At 40.4% G+C, this 21,666-nt stretch overlaps 1 protein-coding gene across 4 annotated transcripts in view; it reads right to left on the bottom strand.

Moving 5' to 3' along the window:
* PTPRG (protein tyrosine phosphatase receptor type G) overlaps positions 1-21,666 on the bottom strand; it is a 717,269-nt gene that overhangs the window by 531,103 nt on the left and 164,500 nt on the right. For all 4 annotated transcript variants that reach the window (XM_043587811.1, XM_043587813.1, XM_043587812.1 and 1 more), the window contains exon 2: positions 7,455-7,559. In XM_043587811.1, the coding sequence (XP_043443746.1) occupies positions 7,455-7,559 (105 nt within the window). The remainder of the gene's footprint in view (positions 1-7,454; positions 7,560-21,666) is intronic.

The raw sequence follows: 21,666 nt of genomic DNA, 5'->3' as shown, positions 1-21,666 counted from the left end.
GTGTTTATCACTGATATATATTACTTGACACGAACACAGCACTGCACAATATTTCATCTTCCTAAGAGGCTTTTCCAAGGGTCACAAGGACCCTAAGGAATTTACTGATGTCCTTTACAGCATACAATAGCATCCATGAACTTGGCAAACACTCATGAAACCATCTCCAGGGAGAAGATGCCAAGAAATTTAAATACTCAGGTGGCAAAGATTACAAGAAGGTTTAAAAAAAGAAAAGAAAAAAAAGAAAAAAAAAAGAAAAAAAAAAAGAAAAGAAAGAAAGAAAAGAAAAGAAGGCATCTTTAAGATATGAGAACAGTCTCTTTCCAACAGTGGAGGGGGGGAGAGATGGAAAGAAAAAGCCAAACTTGGCCAAGTATTGAAAAATGCTCAAGGTATCTTAAGCATATGGCAACACACTTTTCTCTTTTATACATAAAGTCCTGATTAGTGTGTGACCATATGTGTTTTTTTCTCACCCTATCTATCCTTGTAATCACAGATCAAGTGTAAAAGAAAAAAGTACCTATAGGAAGAAACAGTTTGTTCTTCAATGTGTTCCCTACCTTGAGGCCCTCCTATTTCAAAACATTTAACTAAGAACTGGGAAATACCAAGATTAATTACACACAAAGGTTCTGTTCAAGCAACATAAGGTTTAAGAGAGCAGGAAATACAAAACACTACACCATATCTTAATACTCAAGTCCAAATTTTTTACCTTCATACCCAGCCCATCACTCCTCTTGACTCATTTTAAATTAAATGCAATGCCATCTTCGATCATCCGGGGGATTATCCTAGATGATTTCTTTTGCATTCTCTTCCAGATACTAATGGTAATGAATTCCCATGAACTCTTTCCTTTTATCTCTCAAATCTCTGAGAATACAACTTCACCATTTTTCATCCTGCCTACTTCTCCCACTGACCAATCCTTAACCCTACAACCAGTGGTCTTCTTCAAATATAAAGCCAACATACTCCATTTCCACCACGAAACCTTTAAATGCTTCCCCATCACTCTCAGATAGATGTTCTAGGTCACTGGTAGAATACTGAAAGCCTCTTCATGGTCCAATACTCTAAATATTCCCTCAACTTCCTCCACCCTACCATATGCTCTACACTTACTGAGCTCCTTTCGTTTCCCCAGTCACTGCCAGGTCATTTCACGCCTCAAGGCCTCCTCATGTCCTGGAAAACACCTGCCCGTCTTTAACGGCTGGGATCAGGCAGCAATAATTCTGGGAGCCTCTCTGACCCCTCCCATTATAGCACAACACCTGACATACAGTAAGTAATTAATAAGTGTGTTCAGTGAATAAGTATCTTCTACTTAGAATGGTACATAGAGTAATAGGGAGTTATAAAGAGAGAAATAAAGTGTAAAAAACAAAGAGAGGTTGGGGTGCCTGGGTGGCTCAGTCAGCTAAGCATTTGACTCTTGATTTCAGTCCAGGTCATGATCTCAGGGTTGGTGAGATCGGGCTCTGTGCTGACAGCCTGGATCCTGCTTGGGATTCTATCTCCTCCTTGCTCTCTGCCCCTCCCCTGTTCATTCTCTCCCTCTCTCTCAAAAATAAATAAGCTTTTTTTTTTTTAATTAATTTAAGAAAAAGAAAAACAAAGGGAGACTGATAAGGGAGAGGGGGTTCAGGCTAGGCATCAAAGTGGAGGGAACATTGAGCTGGGACTTGGAACATGAATCTCAAGACTGATTCCTCCCCAACGGTCCGGTTCCATCAGATAAGAAGCTCTCTATTGCAAACGCAATGTCTCTAGGGTAATGATTCCCTTCAGAAACTTCACAGGAGGCTTTAGAAGAAGAGCACACAATACAATATTAATATGAAACTCTGAGGTTCTAATGTGGCTTCCATTCTCCCAATCACAAGAGCAGACTTCTACAGGCAGGTATATTTTGCTTTACCCTTCATAGGCATTATTAAAAAGAGGCATGGAAATTATATTTTAGGAATTTAATTATACCTTAAGTTCACCAGGGGAGCTGATTAAAAGGATCCAATGGGGAAGCCTTTTGTAAATCACCCACTAATTTATCTGAATTTCATGGCAGGATCCCCTTAGTGAGTCCTCAAGCCCAGACTCTGACAGGAGTTCATTTATCTGTACATCCATTCACCCACTTGAAAAATATGCACCAAATAGGCACAAAATGAGATACTCGGGCACACAGCAGGGAAAAAAAAAAAAAGGACTTATAATCCTCATCCTCAAGGATTCTACATTTCGCTAGGGAAATGAAACATACACCTCCATGCACCACATACTCACACGCACGTGCATTCTAAAACAAGATGTCTATATGAAGAATGTAGTGGGGTGGCATATAATTAAGAGCCAAATGGGTAATGCGTATTCCACTCCAGAGCGGGGGCCAAGAATTATAGCAGGTGCTTACATATGTTACATATAACCCTCAAAAAGCCATCCTGCAAGATATGTCCTCTTTTGGTCTCCATTGTACAGCCGAGTAAGTCAACAACCAGGACAATGAAAAGGGACCTTGGATGCCTCCTCCTATGATGTCCTGGCCACAGCTGGAATGCCTCTTAGAATAATCCTGCTTGACCACTGCTCAGCACAACACCAGACACTTCTTGCAGGCAGTTTTGGCATCACTCATCTCAATTTTGGATTCCTCTAACAATGAGAATTGTCCCCCCTTGTACTGGTTGATAGACACTTTCTACGCAGAAGGAACATGAGATATGGATTACCCGAAATGCAGAAAATCAAACAGGGTAAGTAAAAAAAGGGTAGAAGAAACCGCAACTTACATTTCCCCAAGTCTCTAAGGGGGAAGAGAAAAAACAGATAGCTTTATAAAAATGCCTCCAATTTCCCCTTGAACTTGCTCCAGATTTGTTTCTCATTTCCCTTTCCGGCAACAATGACCTACCTAGCATTTGTTACTTTTTGTGTAATAATTACAGAAGTTCTGGGCAAATTCCAAAATTCATGAGCTGTCATCACTTCAAGTAACACAGAAAAATATCTGTGTCTTAGTCAAGTAAAACTAACAGAGATTATTTTAATATTTCCAGTGAGATACTCTTATTCAATCTTTGGGGGTTTTTTTTTCCAGTATAATTCTGAAATACATAAAGAGGTCTTTCCCCTTTTGTCCCTATCTTGGAATAAGGAAAATAAACCCAAAGATAGAAAGTAATCTTGGAATTACAAAGCTATTGTTAACATTTAACAATAATAATATCTTACATTTATGTTCCACTTCGTATCTCTTATGCATGAGACTTTCACATTGGACTCAGATATTATGACCCCCCCCCTTTTTACAGTAGATAAAAATAAAACCCAGAGAGATAACCAATCTTCAGATGATCCCAATGGGACAAGAGCACGTATTTCCAGGCTCCTCAATAAACAGTCCTCTGTGCTAGATGTTCACAGTGGCACTGTCTGATAAGCCTACAGAAGTAAAGATTTTAGCATCTCAAATGTAACGAGGAAGTGTGCATTACCCAAAGTGATACGGACAAACGGAAATAACCTGGTTAGTCCTAATGCGAAAGTTACACTAACATTAATGAACTACTGTCGTGACAATATCCCCAGCTCGAAAACTTGCACAACTCTCCTAAAGTGAACGTGGTGGGATGCCAGCAGAGTAACTGGGTCAGCATCAGGCACCAAACCCCACCTCCACAAAGGCATCCTACTGAGCAGGACGTAGTAACCCAGGGGCACGGGGCCCCAGAAGCGCCAACACCCAACCCTCTCCCTGATCCAGCTCCTGTAGCACATCCTTGTCCATTCATCTCTTTCTTCCTCCCCAGTCCTTTCCACCAGACTCCCTTCTGAATGCTAACTAGACTTGCTGAGGACACTGCAGCTCAAGGGAAAATGCAAGGGAGGAAAAAAATTTTTTAAAAAGAAGACATTTTCCAAATCTCTGAACAGTTCTGTTTATAAGTCAGGCTAATATCTGCTCAAAAACCCAAGCTATCTCAATGTGAGCAGGAGTTGGTAAACCTTTTCTCTAAAGGGCCAGATAAAGATATCCTAGGTCTTTTGGTCAGTCTGTAGCACCTACTCAACCCCACCATGTAAGGGGCCGTAGGCAATACCCAAAGGAGTGGGCAAGGTTGTGTTTCAGTAAAACTTTATACACAAAAACAGCCATGGTTTGTATAGTACAGTTGAGGATAGTTTGTTTAAACCCTCATTCCCAAATCCCAAATGGGGAGTTCTTGTGAATATAACTGACAAAATTTAGCTTACTCAGCTCCCAGTATAACCAAGCGATCACCCAGTGGCCCGTCACAGGTACCCACTGAGAATTGCAATTAACAACATCAACAGCACCAAAAGTAGTTAATAATCATGTCAAAAACAGCAGGAATATTAGGTACTGGATGCAAGAGACTATGTTACTTTTCACACATATCATCTCATTTCATCCCCAAAACAACTCTATGAGGGAATCGTTCTTAATTATCCCCATTTCAAAAATGGAGAACCTCAATCTACAAGAAATTAAATGTCCTCCCAATGTCACAAAAATATTAGGAGACAGGGGCGCCTGGGTGGCTCAGTCGGTTAAGCATCTGACTTCGGCTCAGGTCATGATCTCACGGTTCATGGGTTTGGGCCTCACGTCGGGCTCTGTACTGACAGCTCAGAGCCTGGAGCCTGCTTCGGATTCTGTGTCTCCCTCTCTCTCTCTGCCCCTCCCATGCTCATGCTCTGTCTCTGTCTCTCACTCTCTCTCAAAAATAAATAAACATTAAAAAAAATTTTTTTTTAAGTGTTAGGAGATAAAACTCCTATTTGAGCCACAGTCTACATGACTTCAAAATTCATACTCTCACACACCATACCCCCAAAGCACCAATGATATTATCTTAAGAGGAAGTAAGACAAATCTGTGAATTAGAGGCATGAAATTAAAATCTAGACCATCAAACCAACCTTTTAGAAATGGCCTGCTTCACTTTTGCTAAATTTAAAAACAATTCCCTCTACAAACAACGAGCCTTTCCCTTGGCACACCAGCTTTCGAAGCAGCATTTATACCTAGAGGTGTATATACCTGTATCTCAGAGCAGACCTCTGGTCTACTGTGGTTTCAAGGCCTTGGTCTCAAGTGCCCAAAGTGACAGACAACAACCCCTTCCTGATCTGTCTTTGTCTATTGGCCAAATGCTAAGAAGTGTCTCTGATGGACCCAAAGTCTTGTTGACATGAAAATCGATATTCCAGCACTTTGGAGTGAAGCAACCATGGATACCATAGAATTTTCAGGAAGAACTAAGTTAAAGCATATGGACTATATACCATCAATTGATATCTGTCTCAATCTTTTCTTCTTCTTTTACTTTTTATTTTCTCCATTTTCCCCTTAAGGAAGTAACTTCTCTGTTTCTTCCAAACCACTCTATAGCCTTCTGGGAGATTCCTCGTATGACTGTCCTATCCCACCCAGGAAAAAAAAAAAAACCAACTAGGAGAGGAGTTGACAAACTACAGCCTGTGGACCTTATCCAACCCTACCCAACTGGCCACCTAGTTTAATACAGCCTGTGAAGTAAGAATGGTTCTTCTATTTTTAAATGACTGAGGGGAAAAAATATAAAAGGAAGTATAATATTTCCTGAAACATGAAAATTGTACACAACTCAAATTTAAGTGCTCATAAATAAATTTTTCTGGAAACCCAGCCAGTTTATCTAGGATTACCGATGGCTGCCTCTGCACGACAGTGGAAGAGAGACCACACGTAGCCTACAAAGCCTAAGATATTTACTGTCTGGAGTTTTTACAGAAAAGAGGTGCCAAAAGCCTGCCACTGAACTACTAGCCCTTCTGCTGATAGAGGCAGTTCCCAGATCCATTCCAGAAATGCATTCCGGAAATGCAAAACGGAGACTCATTAGGTCCACTGGAGTTAAGGATGTCAACAACTGCTCCATTCCAAAGACTGCACCACATGCATCCATTCTTAACTGAGTGATGGCAAAAGTTTTAGGTCTTTCATTTCTTCGCTGCCACTTGCAATCAGAGATGCTGATGGGATAGAACTTCCAATTTCCTGCCTAACAGCATTATTATTCTAGATTGATGAACTGTAAATAGCAGGCCACTTTACGCCTCCTCCTAACTGATATGGGAGCCACAGGGTACAAAATGATAAATTTTCTTCGCGTTTCTTGGCAAGAAGCTACGTATATATGTAACTCTGGCCTTCATCGCGCAATTTCCTTCATTTATCAGAAATGGTGACAAAAAGGCTCTAATTAGATAATTCTAATCACAAGGAGTTGGGTGTGATGGAAGACTTCAGAATCGCTATCTGTTCCTTGCAAAACAAAACAGATAGGCTATTCTCCCCGTAGGGGCAGGAGATTTATCAATAGACAAAAGGATGCAAAAAGCCAATAGATAAGGTGTAATTAAAGATCAAGCCTATAAATTTTACAGTGACATAAATTTAACAAGATTTGCAGGTGGAAATTCAGGATTGAAAACCAGAGCATCATGATGAAAATAATGCCTTGCAATTCTATATGCAATGACATTGCATAAACACAGATTTATTATTAATACTAATACCCCATGCCTTCAAGCCTTTTCCTACAAATTATTTGAATTATTCAGTGCCACCATAATTTCCAAAGTTGTCTATCTTCCTCAGCCTTTCCTCCTTAATTGGCTACAATACATTTTCCATATATTTGTAAGCATCAAAATCTCGTTTGGAACTAATAATCCACCTATCTTACTTTTGATGGTTGCTGGAAGCATCATCCAGAAATGCCTGTATATTCTTGTAGGTGTTCATTTTTATTCCCCCCTTAGAATGTAAGAAAATTATTTGCAGTGTAACATTCAACATAATTTTAATAATGCTCTCGTCTCCACTGGCTTGAAGGCTAAAAGTTTAAAAGCAAAAATGAAAAGAACTGCAGAATGCCATAGAGGGCTGAAATATATTCAACTAACAAGATCTGACTTGAAAATAAAGTTGCATTTTTTTTAGATTAAAGCACAACAGATCATTTTGATATGTGACGCTTTGTAATATTTAGCAGACATTTAGCAGCTGAAGACTAGCCTTGTATTTGCTGCTTTCTGAAATCACAGCCACTGAAAAGACAGAAAAGAAAAGGCTGTGTCTTTTGGGAAATTACATGTTTGGTACAATAACTCATTAACAAGCAAAGTTCAGAAATAAATGCAAATTGAGGGGGGAGGGGAAGCAGGTTGAGAAAACAGGTGGGAGAGATAAATTAAGGTACTTATATAACCTTGAGGAAAAACAGGCTCCGGTGTTGCAACTTGTAATGAACTACCAAAGGTTTGAACAAACAAGTTAGGTGTGAAACTGATTGAAAGAGTACTCTCCGGTGAGTTTCACGGGGTTGGTGACTGGCCTGTGTGATCCTGGTCGGAACACATCAACTCACCGGAGTAGGCCCAGTACGGGTCACCTGAAGCCTTACGCCTGCGGATCTGCGCTGAGCTGCCGTGTCTGCTCTCGTGCAGGGCCCCGACGTAGCCTTCTGTCAAGGCTGGAAGAGAGGGAGAGCACAGTGAGTTCACTGGACATAGGAAGGGTGTCCAACACACCTCGGGTGACTTCCCAGAAGCACACACCTCAGGGATAATGGAATAGAACCTCTTGACTTACAGAAACACAACTATAGGATAACCTATATTACCTATAATATAGGTTAGGATAACCTATATAACCAGATTATCAGGATTACTACGAAGAGTAGTTTACAATGAGCCTTTCCTTTGAGTCACCAAGCATGGTGCACTAAGCCCCTGACATATAGTATCTTACACAGTCCGCAGAACACTACTAGACAATACATCCGGTGGTCCCAGTAATGAGAACATTCTATAGATAAGCAAACTGAACCTTACAGAAGTTAAATAACTTTAACTTGCCCAATGTCCCTCAACTAGTAGACTTGGAATCCACGGTTTTTATTCCGGCTAGGTAGATAAGCCTAGGTCCTAGCTTCGAAAGGCCTCTAAGCCTTATTTGATCTTCACAGAGCAAGGGGTCATTTGGTCTCTTTTACAACTGGAGGAATTAAGGCTCAGGGACACTAAGTAACTGGTCCGAGGTAACACAGATAAGCACGCAGCCATCGGGGAACTGAACATGAGCGTGCCTGCATCAAAGCCACGGCTTCTGCCATCCAAACACATCACAGTCTAAGGCCTGGGAGACATCCCATGGTGAGTACACATCCTCCACATCCTTTAGACCCTAAACAGTCACCTGTTATACCTGAAGATATGAAACGCGAAACCCGCAAGGTCAACAATGCTCAGAAAAGAAACCTGTTTCATGATGTATTTTTGGAAAACTCATAATGATTCCAATCTTCTATGCCATTACAGAGAGCCTGCTACAGTGTTCAAACTCCTCCCCTCCCAACCAATTCATGAATGTAAATTTCCCTTCTTGTGAGCCCACACCCGAATGCACTGACATGTAAGAACACAAATACCACAGGTGTCCAGAATCCAAAATGAAATGGAATTACACTTCAAACAATACATCCCAGCTATCTATGTTAATATTTAAAGGCACCCAAACAAAATCAAGTGTGCTTTTAAAAAGCAGGGACAATGGTTAGGAGAACGGAAGATTCAATTTAAGATTAGGAAGGCACTAAGAAAACAGTACATTCTTCATTCTGAATTTGTCAAAGTAATGATAATGATGTCACCATGATGGCATATTAGGAAACATGTAAAGTACAGACAGTCCCCAACTTACGACGGACTGACCTACCAATTTTTCAGCTTTACTAATGGTGCAAAAACCATATGCAGTCAGTGGGAACCGAACCTCGGACGTTGGATTTGGATCTTTTCCCCAGGCTGGCAATATGCCGGGTAAGATCTTCTTGCCCTTATGCTGGGCAGCAGAGGGCACAGCTACCAATCAACCCCACGACCACGAGGATCACCAGCCAACACACCTCCAACCATCTGTACTCACACAGCCATTGTTTTTCACATTCCGTAGAATATCCAATGAATTAAATGAAACATTCAACACATTATTATAAGCTAGGCTTTGTGTTTGATGATTCAGCCCAACTGTAGGCTAATGTAAGCATTCTGAACATGTTTAAGGCAGGCTGGGCTAAGCTAGGGCATTCAGTAGGTTAGCTGTATAAATACATTCTCAGTGCAAGATATTTTCCACTTACGACAAGTTTATGAGAACATAACCCCATCGAAAGTCGAGGAGATCTGTGCTTTAGGATTGCATGTCAACTCCAAACACTGGTTTAAAAAAAAAAATGCTTGAAAAGTAAACCTGATACTGATACCATTTATGTTTGTTCGTTGGTCCTGAACAACAAAAATTAAAATTTTTGTTGATAAAGGTTTAGGTAGCCACCATGCAATCCATCCTACTATTTTGCAGATAAGCCATGCAGAGATCCAGGAAGTTGACCATTTTAAACTTCTAGAGATCAAAAATAAAATTTTCCATCTCCTACGCTCCTATTTTTTCCCTGCATTAAAGCACACTACATAAATAATTGTTCGGCTTATTTGTTTTCTGTGCATGTGGGAAACTTTTTTATGTATCTGTTTAATATGCTTCTTAGAGCTAGTTCACTCTAAATAATTATTCCCAAATAATCCTTCCTCTTTCTGTCAAGGCAATGAGCAAAACACTGCCTTGAACACAGAAATGTGACCTCCATTAGGGTATGTGGTTGAGCCTGAATTTCCTTGCCTGTTAAATGAAGCTAAAAGTAGCAGCTTCATAGCATTATTACAACACCACCACAAGATACTGTAAGCAGAGCAGCTAAGCACTGGGCACAGAGTGATTCAAAAATACCAAATAATAGAGAAAAAATTTGTTACAGAGACTCTGATGTTGTCATTATCATACCCACGCCCCATAAGTCTACCTGTTAAGTCATGTAATGGACAGTCTATCCTGTCACTCCATCCCTGCCAGCTCCAAGGGGGCCTTGTTTGGCTTAAACCAGCCAATCATTGTAAACCATGCCCTTGGTCCCAGCGACATGTTTGGCAATGGGGACATCAGTCAATCAGAGAGATTCTTCCTTCTTCCTGGCGGGGTTAGGGCAGGATCCAGAAAGCCTCAGGAGCCTAGCTAGGGGTCAAGGAGAAGATCAGGAGAGGAGCTCAAAAATACAACCACACCAGGGGAAGCAAAATCTATAGATCAATTCTGCTGACAAAATTAAAGCCCATGACAAAGGTAATTTGAAACTGTTCCTGTGGGAAGCTTTATATTTACATGAACAAATTACCTGCCAAAGCTCCCTTTTCTGTCCCTTGTATACAAAAGATCCCCAATTGACACTATAAAGGTGACCTTGGTGACCTTCAAATGAGTCAATTCTACACCTGATCATCAATTTCTCCATGCATAAAAGGTCATTGTTGGACTAGAGCTCTAATTCTCAACTTGGATGCTTTAAAAACAAAATAAAAGCAAAACAAATAATCTATGCCCTGGAGGCTACCACTTAAGATTCTGTTTCACTTGGGGCGCCTGGGTGGCGCAGTCAGTTAAGCGTCCGACTTCAGCCAGGTCACGATCTCGTGGTCCGTGAGTTCGAGCCCCACGTCGGGCTCTGGGCTGATGGCTCAGAGCCTGGAGCCTATTTCTGATTCTGTGTCTCCCTCTCTCTCTGCCCCTCGCCCGTTCATGCTCTGTATCTCTCTGTCCCAAAAATAAATAAACGTTGGGGAAAAAAAAAAAAAGATTCAGATTCACTTGATCTGGGGTGGCACCAAGATACAGCATACAGGTACTTTTCTTAAAGGAAGTTCTCCAGGTGATTCAATTTTGAAGTCAGAGATAAAAATACAAACTTCCCTGCTGAGCTAGACCAGAGAGACCCCCTTCAATTCTGACATTCTCTCAACTCACCCTCACAGCCAGGAACCTGACTGGCTAAGTTAACCCTGGGGAAAGGCTGGCCAGGCAAGGATGAACCGCTTACTACAGAAATCACACGGGTGTAGCATCAACCTCAGAATGCGGCTAAATCTGAACTCAACCAGGAAAGCTCATATACAAATGAGCCAGATGTAAAAGGAAAGGAGGAATGGAATCATCCTCAAGGATATTCATTTATACCTTTTACAGAAGGTGTTATCTGAAATCACAATCTCTACAACCAATCCCCCTTTTGTCCTGAAAAGGAGGTGCTTGTCATTTTCCAGAACCTGTGAGAAGACTCGGGTGGGGAACAAAGGAGGACAAGGGCTGCCAGAACCATCTCTCATGGGTGTTGCTTTCGTGTGGGCAGCGATGTTAGCCATCCTGCAGGAAAAGCAAAGCAACAGAGCCCAGAGCTTCGTCAAGTAAGCAGGTTTGGGGATCCCACACCTGCCAGCTTCCCAAGCCCACTGAACTATTAGTGGAAAAAGCAAACCTACAAAGACGTATCCAATTCAAGAAACAAGGGAGATATAACCGTCAGAAGGTCCTCCCCTGGCACTGCAAAGTAATGGAATCCATACCCCAAAGAGCAGTTGCCTTCCCAGCCATCCATATGCAGCACACTGTGAACTAAGGGGCCTCAGCTGAGGGGCAGAGCTGTCTAAAGGGAGTTCACTTGGGACAAAAAACAAGCCGTGTGTATTTGCTGGAAACAGGCCAACTGACAAGAGGTAACGCATAGGGCAGGGCTATCCCAAGGAAGGCGGGCTAACCCCGTCTTCATCACACCCCCAAAAGTACGGAGGTACAATGTGAGCTGCACACAGCAAGGTGAAGAATGGGCAAAAAGCCTGCTTCTGAAGGACATGCTGTGTGGCCTAGGACGGGCTCCAAGCTCCCCAGAGATAAGGAGCTCTCAACCTACCATCCATGATGGCATCTGGAATATGGTAGGTATTCGATCATGAGTGAGCAAATGACTACGCACACACATGAACAACAAAAAGGCTAATAGTGTCTGTGTTGGGGGGGGGGGATAAGAGTGGGTGCGTCTATCTGTGTATATGTACATGTGTGTATTCATATCAGCCAGAAGCAAAACCACGACCTTCCCACTGCCTCATTTTCTAGTCGCTGCCCAGTTATCACAACAGCAAACATCTAAAACATGAAGTTGGAGGGAATGATCTGGAGTTCCTCATAAGCGACTGTTTAGGGAGGCAACTCAGAAATGAACAGGGAGGCAAAGGACTTTATCACCCCAACACCAGATTTCTTTTTAACACATAAACTATTCATTAAAGATGACTATATTTAGTTTTCCCTTTTATTCCATCCACGTCAGTAATGTGTGATTTCTTTTTCTCTAAGAACATAAGCATGTACGAATGGCACTTCTATAATTTAAAACAAAAGAATTTTACTCCCCTCTTCAAATGTATTTTCATCATATAATAAGGTGTTTTTTAAAAAACAATTTTTAGAAATTATTTGAACAGCACTCAAAGATGTGAATTGAGTATACTAAGCAACATAATGTATTACTGGCAAGGAGCAGAGATTTGCAAAAGAAACAATCTGAGGTTCCCAAGTAAAGATACAGACTCAGCACCCCAAATTCAATCAATTTTAATACTCTTTGTGTTCTTTAAACTCAAACAGCCAACCAACAACAGCATGGCAATGATATGGTAAGGCTATGAATCATGCTATTGATTTTCAATATCTTCTGTGCAGAAAATTAAATTATGCAAATGCATGCCTTTACGGATCCTTACCTTAATGCGAAATTACATACTTGCTTATGTCAGCAACTTAATTACACAATTAAAAATGGAGCATGCTTACGAAAATATGTATTTTCATTCTTCAGAACAGACAAGAAGTATAAATCTGCCTATGGGTATCCTGTGACTAATAAGAGGGAGGAGTCAGTGTTGTGCAAACATGTATTCTATCAAGTTCTACAGCACCAAGCCCACTATGGTTAATGGAGCTGAAGTCATCTGTCAGCAGAAAGCTCAGGAGGGCTTTTAATGCTGTGATAATGCTTCAAGGAATTGGGATCACCGTGATGGAACAAGTGTAGAAGACAAAAAGGACATCCAATAGTGCACAATGCTGCAGACTCCACCTCAAAGAGGTAGTCTCCAGTGCGACTTCAACCAACACACACACACACACACACACACACACACGGCTAACACACCTGGGCAAGAGGAATATCAAACCCGGGCAGCCTTCGAGGGTCTGAATGGTATAATAATGAAATGAGTTTAGACAGTTAATACCCAGCTACTCCCATCATCCAGGAGAATTTGAGCCTCTCAATTTTGACAGGATGAAAGTGTAGATTTCAAAACCAATAGCATTAACTAGCCAATGATGCTTACGCCTCACTCAGCAGGAGGAAGCTTTAAGTCAGGTCGGTTGCTATGCAGAGCGGGAAATGAGTGACAGGTATTTTCATCAGGGAGATTTCATAAACTCTACCCCCTCTCAGAACTTCTCCGGAGCCTACCTCATTTCCAGCCTGAAGCAAAAAAGATAAAAATGTTTCCAGACCCAAAGGCCCAATCCTTTCCTATAAAAATATCCAAAGAGTTACCTACCACTGAAGATATCAACGGAACTGTTTCCTATGTGCATGATTTAATTTCCCAGAGCCACCGGACATAGTTTATAACAATAAATGTTTGTATTCTGGGATTATAAAAGCAGATGTGTATCCCATCTGCCTTAACTATATCTTCAGGAGGATTCTATGTAATCTTGACTCTCAGCGTTTCCCAGAAATTTTGACTTGGGGGAAATAAAAAGAGTTTCAAGCTGTCTGAACTCTACTGTGTTAATTTGCAGGCAGAACATTTTTCATACGAAGAGACCAGCCCCTCTAAACACTACATTAAATAACATTCCTGACGTAGTGTCTTTCCTTAGGTTCTACTGTCAAAGAGAAGGGTCACTAAATCTACATGGGAGAAAACTAAATGCAGCTATGTAATGATGGAGACCGTTTTCTTCCAATACTGCAAATGCATGAATTGAAATCCCAGAGTACAGCCAACGTCTTGTTTTTTGACAAAGATGATACATTTACACATGCATTTGTGTCTCCGAAAATGAGTGGAAGTCTGAGACGCCCACCGAGAAAGACACACAGTCACTAGGCATTTCAGCACATCCGCAGCATTCCTTCAGATGACGGTTATCATCTGACCATACTGAGCCAACAGTGTTACTGGATGCCAGCTCTATCATGATCTCCTACAGGCGCAGAGGTTACGTGCGGGTGAGACCAAAGATTTATGATGAGAACAGGCCAAAGTTCCACCTACAATGTGGTCACACATCTTGTACCCGAAGCAAAATAGTTTAGTGACCCTTGAGGGTATTTCCACTTAAATGTATGTCCAGTTCTAGGTCATTCCAAAGGACTCAGAAGCCTAGAAGAATCAGTCTGTTTCCATCCAAAATTGAAAACATCAGAACAAAGAAATTCTGGTTCTCTAGTGCCGGAATGAAAATTACTTAAGATGATGGATGGATGGCTCTCACATAAAGAGTCCTAGTTCTCTGCCAGAGTTACTGCCAAAAATAAGCCCACTAAAAATAAGTACAGGCACTCACATTTTCACATCCAGAATGCATATTTCCATAATGGCAGACAAGCAGTTAAGCGGGCTGTTTATATCTATTATAACAGCTCATACAACAAACAAATTAAAGATCCCTCAAGGATGGCAAAATCTCTAACAAGCATAATTTTCTCTGAATTTTAAAAAGCATTTAAGAACATTAAATCCTACACAATAGTCTAAAATGAATAAATCTTTATCTTTTTTGTGCCTACAATGGGCAAAAGTATCAAATCATAGTTAAAATAATTAAATATTCTCATCAGCCTTTCATCTCCTTTGTGCCTGTATTCCAATTAATCGTAGTAAAATGTACCTGGTGAGTGTCCCAAATGGTAGAATCAAGAAGTACGTCCCTTTGTAACTACGGCATTACAAATGGTCCCTCCAGTTGTTTGTGATACTGAGCTCACCTCAAACACAATAGACTATATTACAGTAGATTACCCATTTTATCATATTCAAATGTACTTATTGTCCCAGCTACAAAAATATATATTTTCTTCACCATCTAAAGTGATAAAGAGACCTAATATAGAGCCATGACTTTTTCTTTCTTTTTTTTTTTTAAATAGAACAGATTACAAGGGAAAGAGGAATTGCACAGCAATGTAGTGTCCTAGGGGAAAAAAGGACACAAAGTAGGTTATAAAAATGACCTTGCTACTTAAGTCACGTAGAGAAGCAAAAGACTGATCTTCTCTTTGTTATTTTACTCTCAAATAACACTGATTACAAAAGGCAGAATCTAGGGATGTCGGGATGGCTCAGTCAGTTGAGTGTCCAACTTCAGCTCAGCTCATGGGTTCAAGTCCCGTGATGGGCTCTGTGCTGATGGCTCAGAGCCTGGAGCCTGCTTTGGATTCTTTATCTCCTTCTCTCTGTCCCTCCCCTGCTTACACGCGCTGTCTCTCTCTCACTGTCTCTCAAAGATAAACAGTAAAAAAAATTTTTTTAAAAAGACATAATCTATTTTTTTAATGTTTTTCTTTATTTTTGAGAGACAGCAAGACAGAGTGTGAGCAGGAAAAGGACAGAGAGAGGGGGGGAGACAGAATCCAAAGCAGGCTCCAGGCTCTGGGCTGGCAGCACAGAGCCTGATGTGGGGCTCAAACTCACACCGTGAGATTGTGACCTGAGCCGAAGTCGGGACACTTTACTGACTGAGCCACCCAGGTGTCCCAAAGCAGAACCAATTTTTTTAACCAGACAAGACTAAAAGAGTCAAAAAAATTAGAGCCATCTCTCTATTGACTATATCCTAATTTAAAAACTTCAGAAATAAAAATAGATGCTTTGAACAAGTCCAAGGAGAGGTACACTTAGAGAACAGATTTATACAAAGGGTCCTTATACATTTGTGATAAAAATCTGAAAAATACCAAGGTTCACTCTTCCTTAGAACCACCCTTCTAAAACAGAACTGGACTCCTGGTTTCAAATATCTTACAGCATAAGACAGCAATAAATCAACTGCCTCTTCTGATCCACTTTAATAGTGTTTGGTTCTCAAAGAACCAAGCCTCTTGATTCTACAAGATTATCAAGAAAACGAGAGTTAGTCACAGATAGGGCTGTGGTAATGTCAACTGCCACAAATCTGAACTTCCAATTTTACAACGTGCCATCACTCTGAATCCTTAATGGTCAACAGAATTGGCAAACACAGATCAGAGATTATACCCTGTTGGCCACTATGTTGAATACAGCCACCAATCCCTCCAGATAGTTGGTTTCACCTATGGTGTGTTTGTGTTTAAGTGTTTGCCAACATGGGGAAATCCTGAAAGAACCCCAAGATCTGTATTTTTTAACGCCATCTGGGCTTGGTTCCCAAATACCAACAATACGTTTCTCTGGGCTTTGTTCCCAAATAGCAACAATACGTTTTGTGAAGAGCAAGTAGCTCTTTCCAAAGAACCATAACCCCACCCAATCCTCTTTTATCATTTATATTTCCTCTCTAGTCTCTAGGGCCACCTAAGTTTGCCACCCAATGCCTCACCCAATTAGAAGCTTTTCGCTAACTCCCCTATTGCCTATGTGGCAGACACTATTAAAAGCACCATCAATAAATACATAGGCTCCTTCAATTCTTCCAATAACCTTGTGGCTTACATACAATTACTCAGAAAAGGTGTATAACATACCCAAGAACACAAAGCCCTGAACCGGACATTACTCTCAAACCCACAAAATTAACACTAGACTTCAATTATTCTGCACGAAATTGAATTTTACTCATCATAAAAGTACCTGTGAGTTAACAGCTAATGTATACTTGCTCAAAAGTGAAAAACGGCTTTTTCTACGTGGGTCTCAGAAAACTCAAAACATACTAATTTTATTTTTCTTATTTTTTTAATGTAAGCTCTACGCCATCATGAAGCCTGAACTCATGATCCCAAGATCAAGAATCATATGCTCTATCGGGGCGCCTGGGTGGCTCAATCGGTCAAGCGTCCGACTTCAGCTCAGGTCAGGTCATGATGTGAGTCGGAACCCTGTATCAGGGTCTGTGCAGACAGCTCGGAGCCTGGAGCCTGGTTCAGATTCTGTGTCTCCCTCTCTCTCTGGCCCTTCCCCTTTCGAGCTCTGTCTCTCTCTCTGTCTCTCTGTCTCTCTGTCTCTCTCTCTCAAAAATAAATAAACATTAAAAAAAATTTTATAAAAAGTCATATGTTCTATCGACTGAGCCAGCCAGGCACCCCTAAAAACATAATAATTTTAAAAGAAAGAAGTTTTCTAGGCTATTCTTCCCACTACTATTGGCAAATGTCTAAGATAAAATCACGTTCCAATAATACTAACAGAAAACATAGTGATTTTTCTAACATGATGTGGAGAATATCCAATTACAGTTATATAAACATTGGTCATTGTCTATAAAAAAGAAAGTCACTTCTATTCAGGCAGAAATGAAGTTACAACTTGAGTTGGGAAACAAAGTGATACAGATTACTAAGCTCTCTTCATTCATATTTTCCTTTGTTTAAAACTTGTCATCGTGACTGCCTGAAAATTTTTTATCCTTGAGAAATAAAAAATAAACCTCCTAACTTGGGTCTTTTCAGTAGTTGACTCATTTATAAACACACAGCCCCTATGAAATATAAAAAAAAATATCGAAGGAAATGGGTTTTTTTTAATAGAACAAAAATAAATAATCAAAGAAAGCTTACTTAAATGCTACTGAGTGCCTATTTCTAAACCAAACCCTACATAATGTGCCCAGTAACAAAAATACTAATGAAGATAATATGTAACCATGGTAGACTGTTGAAAACACATTGTAGGGGCACCTGGGTGGCTCAGTCAGTGGACCATCCGACTCTTGATTTCAGCTCAGGTGGTTATCTCACGGTTCATGGGATCGAGTCCCATGTCTGGCTCTGTGCTGACAGCATGGAGATTCTCTCTTTCCATCCCTCCTCCATTCATACGTGTGCACATGTACACACTCTCTCTCAAAATAAATAAATAAATATGGAGGAAAAGAAAAGAAAAGAAAAGAAAAGAAAAGAAAAGAAAAGAAAAGAAAAGAAAAGAAAAGAAAAGAAAAGAAAATACACTGTAGGCATAAGCCCTAAGTCCTGGGCTTGAGGATTAAATATAGAAGGCACTCGAACCATCACACCCTTTTGCTGAACACACCAATCACAGTGGGGACAAACCTGACTGGCTTAGTAAACCCAGAAACCTGTAACTTCTGGAACCATGTAAAATCCTGCCAGCCAGCCACGCAGTGGCCTGTAGTTATCTATTCGCCAGAGCTTTCTGCTTCTGATCCTCAAAGTGTCTACTCCATCTTCACACTTATGATATATTTAAGCTGTTCTTAACTCCTCTGGCTAAAAAGAGAGTTTCTCAGGAGTTTGGTAAGATGTGGGCAAGTATTCATTGTAGTAGGATGCTACTACATCAAGACATTCAATAATGCATGCCCCACATTGCTCCTGCCCTCTGGGAGTTTCCAGTCAAGTAGTGGGGCCAATCAATAGACACACAAGTTAGGGGCGCGTAGGTGGCTCCATTAAGCATCTGGCTTCAGCTCACGTCATGATCTCATGGTTCGTGAACCCAGGTCAGGCTCTGTGCTGATTCTGTGTCTCCCTCTCTCTCTGCCCCTCCTTTGCTTGTGCGCTCACTCACAGCCTCGGTCTCTTTCTCTCTCAAAAATAAGTTTTAAAAAACATTTAAAAGTTGTAAGTGAAATGCATGGTAAAACAAATATGAAAATTAAATGAAACACACACAGTACAGTCATTGAGAACACAAGTAGAGAAGAAATGTATTTAGAATAGTCAAGGAAGGAGACATCATTTTAGCTGAAGACACTGGCAAGACGAGAGGATAGCGTCCAAGGTCAAGGAACAGAAAGTAGGATTTTGAGGCAGGCAAGAGTATGGGATAAGAAGGCCAAGCAGGCCAAAGCTTGGGGAGCTAGTTGAGGGATAATAAGGAGGTTGAGGATAAGGAATGGCAGAATCCTACAGAACCATAAGGGGCTTTGAAATGAGCTTGGAGAGGCACCCAGGGGCTCCAAGGAGGCAAAGAGGTCTGATATATGCTTTCCTCTAACATGCCTTTATTGAAATGTAATAGTTTTTAGTATATTTACAGATTCATGCAACTGTTACCATAATCTAATTTTAGAGTATTTTTATCAATGTTTTCAAAAGGTGACTGTGCTGCGCGGGGAACAGATTGGAAGCGGGCAAGAGCAGAAAACAGCGGCTCATCAGCGGGGCCCCCAGGGTGAGGCAAGACAAATCATTCATTAATTGTGTACCTGCACCTGTGTGCAGGGGGGCGGTGCTGCTGGAGGCAACATTTAGGAGAGCAAACGGTAGCTTAATATTTACAGTTACCTGGCCAAAATCCTTCTTGACTCTTCTAGTTTTATTTTGCTAATGTCTTCTAAACCCTCCCCTTTGCCTTTTTCACCTGAATTAGGATTTGCACTAATGTGATGAAGCAACTAATTGCTTATACAGTACCTGTCAATAAAAATAGATTAACAGTTAATGAGAAGCAAACCAGATACAACTATTTGCAAACAAAATGAGGAAAAGAAGGCAAGAATACGCATTATACTGTATTTTCTCTTGGAGCTATATGCTGCACCAAATTATACCCTCAGTATCACATAAGAAAAATAACTATCTGCCCACGTGATACTTGTAGAACTACAAAGCATACTATTATGGATGTCAGGAGAGACTTAGGTGGGTTTTTTTTTTTTTACGGACAATTTTATTACTGCTTAAACGTGGACACGTGAGTGGCTTTAAACCCAATTTGACTTCTCTCTGCCTCACCAAACAATTCTTACAAGAAACCTCTCTCTTCCACCCAGTTACGTACAAGCAATGAAGAACCTAAGTAAAAGATAATGAATTAATTCATCTCTGCAAAATGACAAAGATTTGGGTTTTTAGCAACTGTCCTGGATTGTCTATCATCACGAAAATGTATTCAGGGACAAATACGCTTTGTGGGTGGTAGGCAGACATATTACCAAATATACCCTTCTCTCTGTTATTCAATGTGCATAGGATGACTTCTCCCTCCTAAAACACTGGGACACAGGCCTCCGATCAGCTTTATTTGATTTAGCCAACTAGACTGGACTTGGGGTTTTTAAAGTAAAAAATAATCCAAGGAATTTAATGTTGCTGGTCAGAATATCCCAGGGCTACAAATTCATTTTTGTTATCTCCATTTTTGTTAGGTGTTCGTTTTGCTTCCTTTCCAGCAAGAATGAGGTTTGCTTTGTTCTCTTCAATTGAAGAAAGAAATCAGAAGAAATATCCTGCATTCTGCTTGCTTGAAGAGGAGTTATTAACTAGAAATAACACAATGCAAGTCTCAACGAGAGTAATCTGAAAGGGCTATTACAATCTTAAATAAAATGATTTAATTAAAAATTCTAACCACATAAAAATTGTCACCAGATCACATCAAGATGGCAAAAGCATATCTGTCTGATTCTGCTTTAACTAGCTTTAAAAGCAGTTGCTTAAACTAATTATATGGGAGAAATTTTTCCCTTGTTTGGAAAAGGAGCTATTTAACCAATGGTCTTTTTCTGGTGAAGAAATGGCAGCTATTTAAATAAGTAGAGGTTTTTTTTTCCTTTTTTGTTTTGGTTGTGCTTTTTCTAAAGCCTTCTATGACTCTGACCAGTTATACCCCAAGATCCTTTTGAAGCATCAAATGGAACAGCAGTTTTATGACTTCAAAAAGCTCAAATCTAAAATTGAAAGTTTCAGTTCAATATTGCTTTTTTCCCTCTCAATATCTATTTGTATACAAGGCATTGAAATCAATTGCAAGGAGACTTTTCAACTCTGAATTTAAATCCTTTTACGACTCTGCAATACAGTCAATCAAACTGGGACTGGGAAGGAGAACAGAAGGACAGTTTTCTTTTTTTTTTCTTTTTTAAATAAATATAATAAAGTCAAAAGGAATTATGTATCTTTGGAGGCTTCCCTATTAGGCAAAACTGAACGAAACAGGGGCGCCTGGGTGGCTCAGTCAGTTAAGTGTCTGACTTCGGCTTAAGTCACGATCTCACAGTTCGTGGGTTCGAACCCCACATCGGGCTCTGTGCTCACAGCTTAGAGCCTGGAGACTGCTTTGGATTCTGTGTCTCCTTCTCTCTGTGTCCCCCTCTGCTTGCGCTCTGTCTCCATCTCTCAAAATTAAATAAACGTTAAAAAAATTTTTTTTTAATTTAAAAAATGAATGAAACAAATTGTTCCTCTGATTTTCAGACAACCAATAAGAACGATGTAGCATAGGCAGTAGAAAACTCTGGAACAAATTGGTACAACACATGTACCCAAACTACAGGACTGCAGATTACAGAAATTCTGAGTGAATTTTGAAAAACAAACACTGCTTTAAATATTACTTACAAAGTTTTATTAAGCACATTTGCTCTTAAATATCGCCTCTGCATAATGAGTGAGTATTAAGTGAAAAGGTGAGAGCAAAAAATGGTATTAGAAGCTGCTGGAAACCTCCGGGTTTTTCTTTTGTGCCAGGCCCACGTTCAGGTTA

Source organism: Prionailurus bengalensis, chromosome A2 (assembly GCF_016509475.1).
Source record: "Prionailurus bengalensis isolate Pbe53 chromosome A2, Fcat_Pben_1.1_paternal_pri, whole genome shotgun sequence".
Classification (NCBI taxonomy): Eukaryota; Metazoa; Chordata; class Mammalia; order Carnivora; family Felidae; genus Prionailurus; species Prionailurus bengalensis.
Note: the sequence above shows the minus strand (reverse complement) of the source record. Positions and strands in the feature narration are given on the sequence as shown.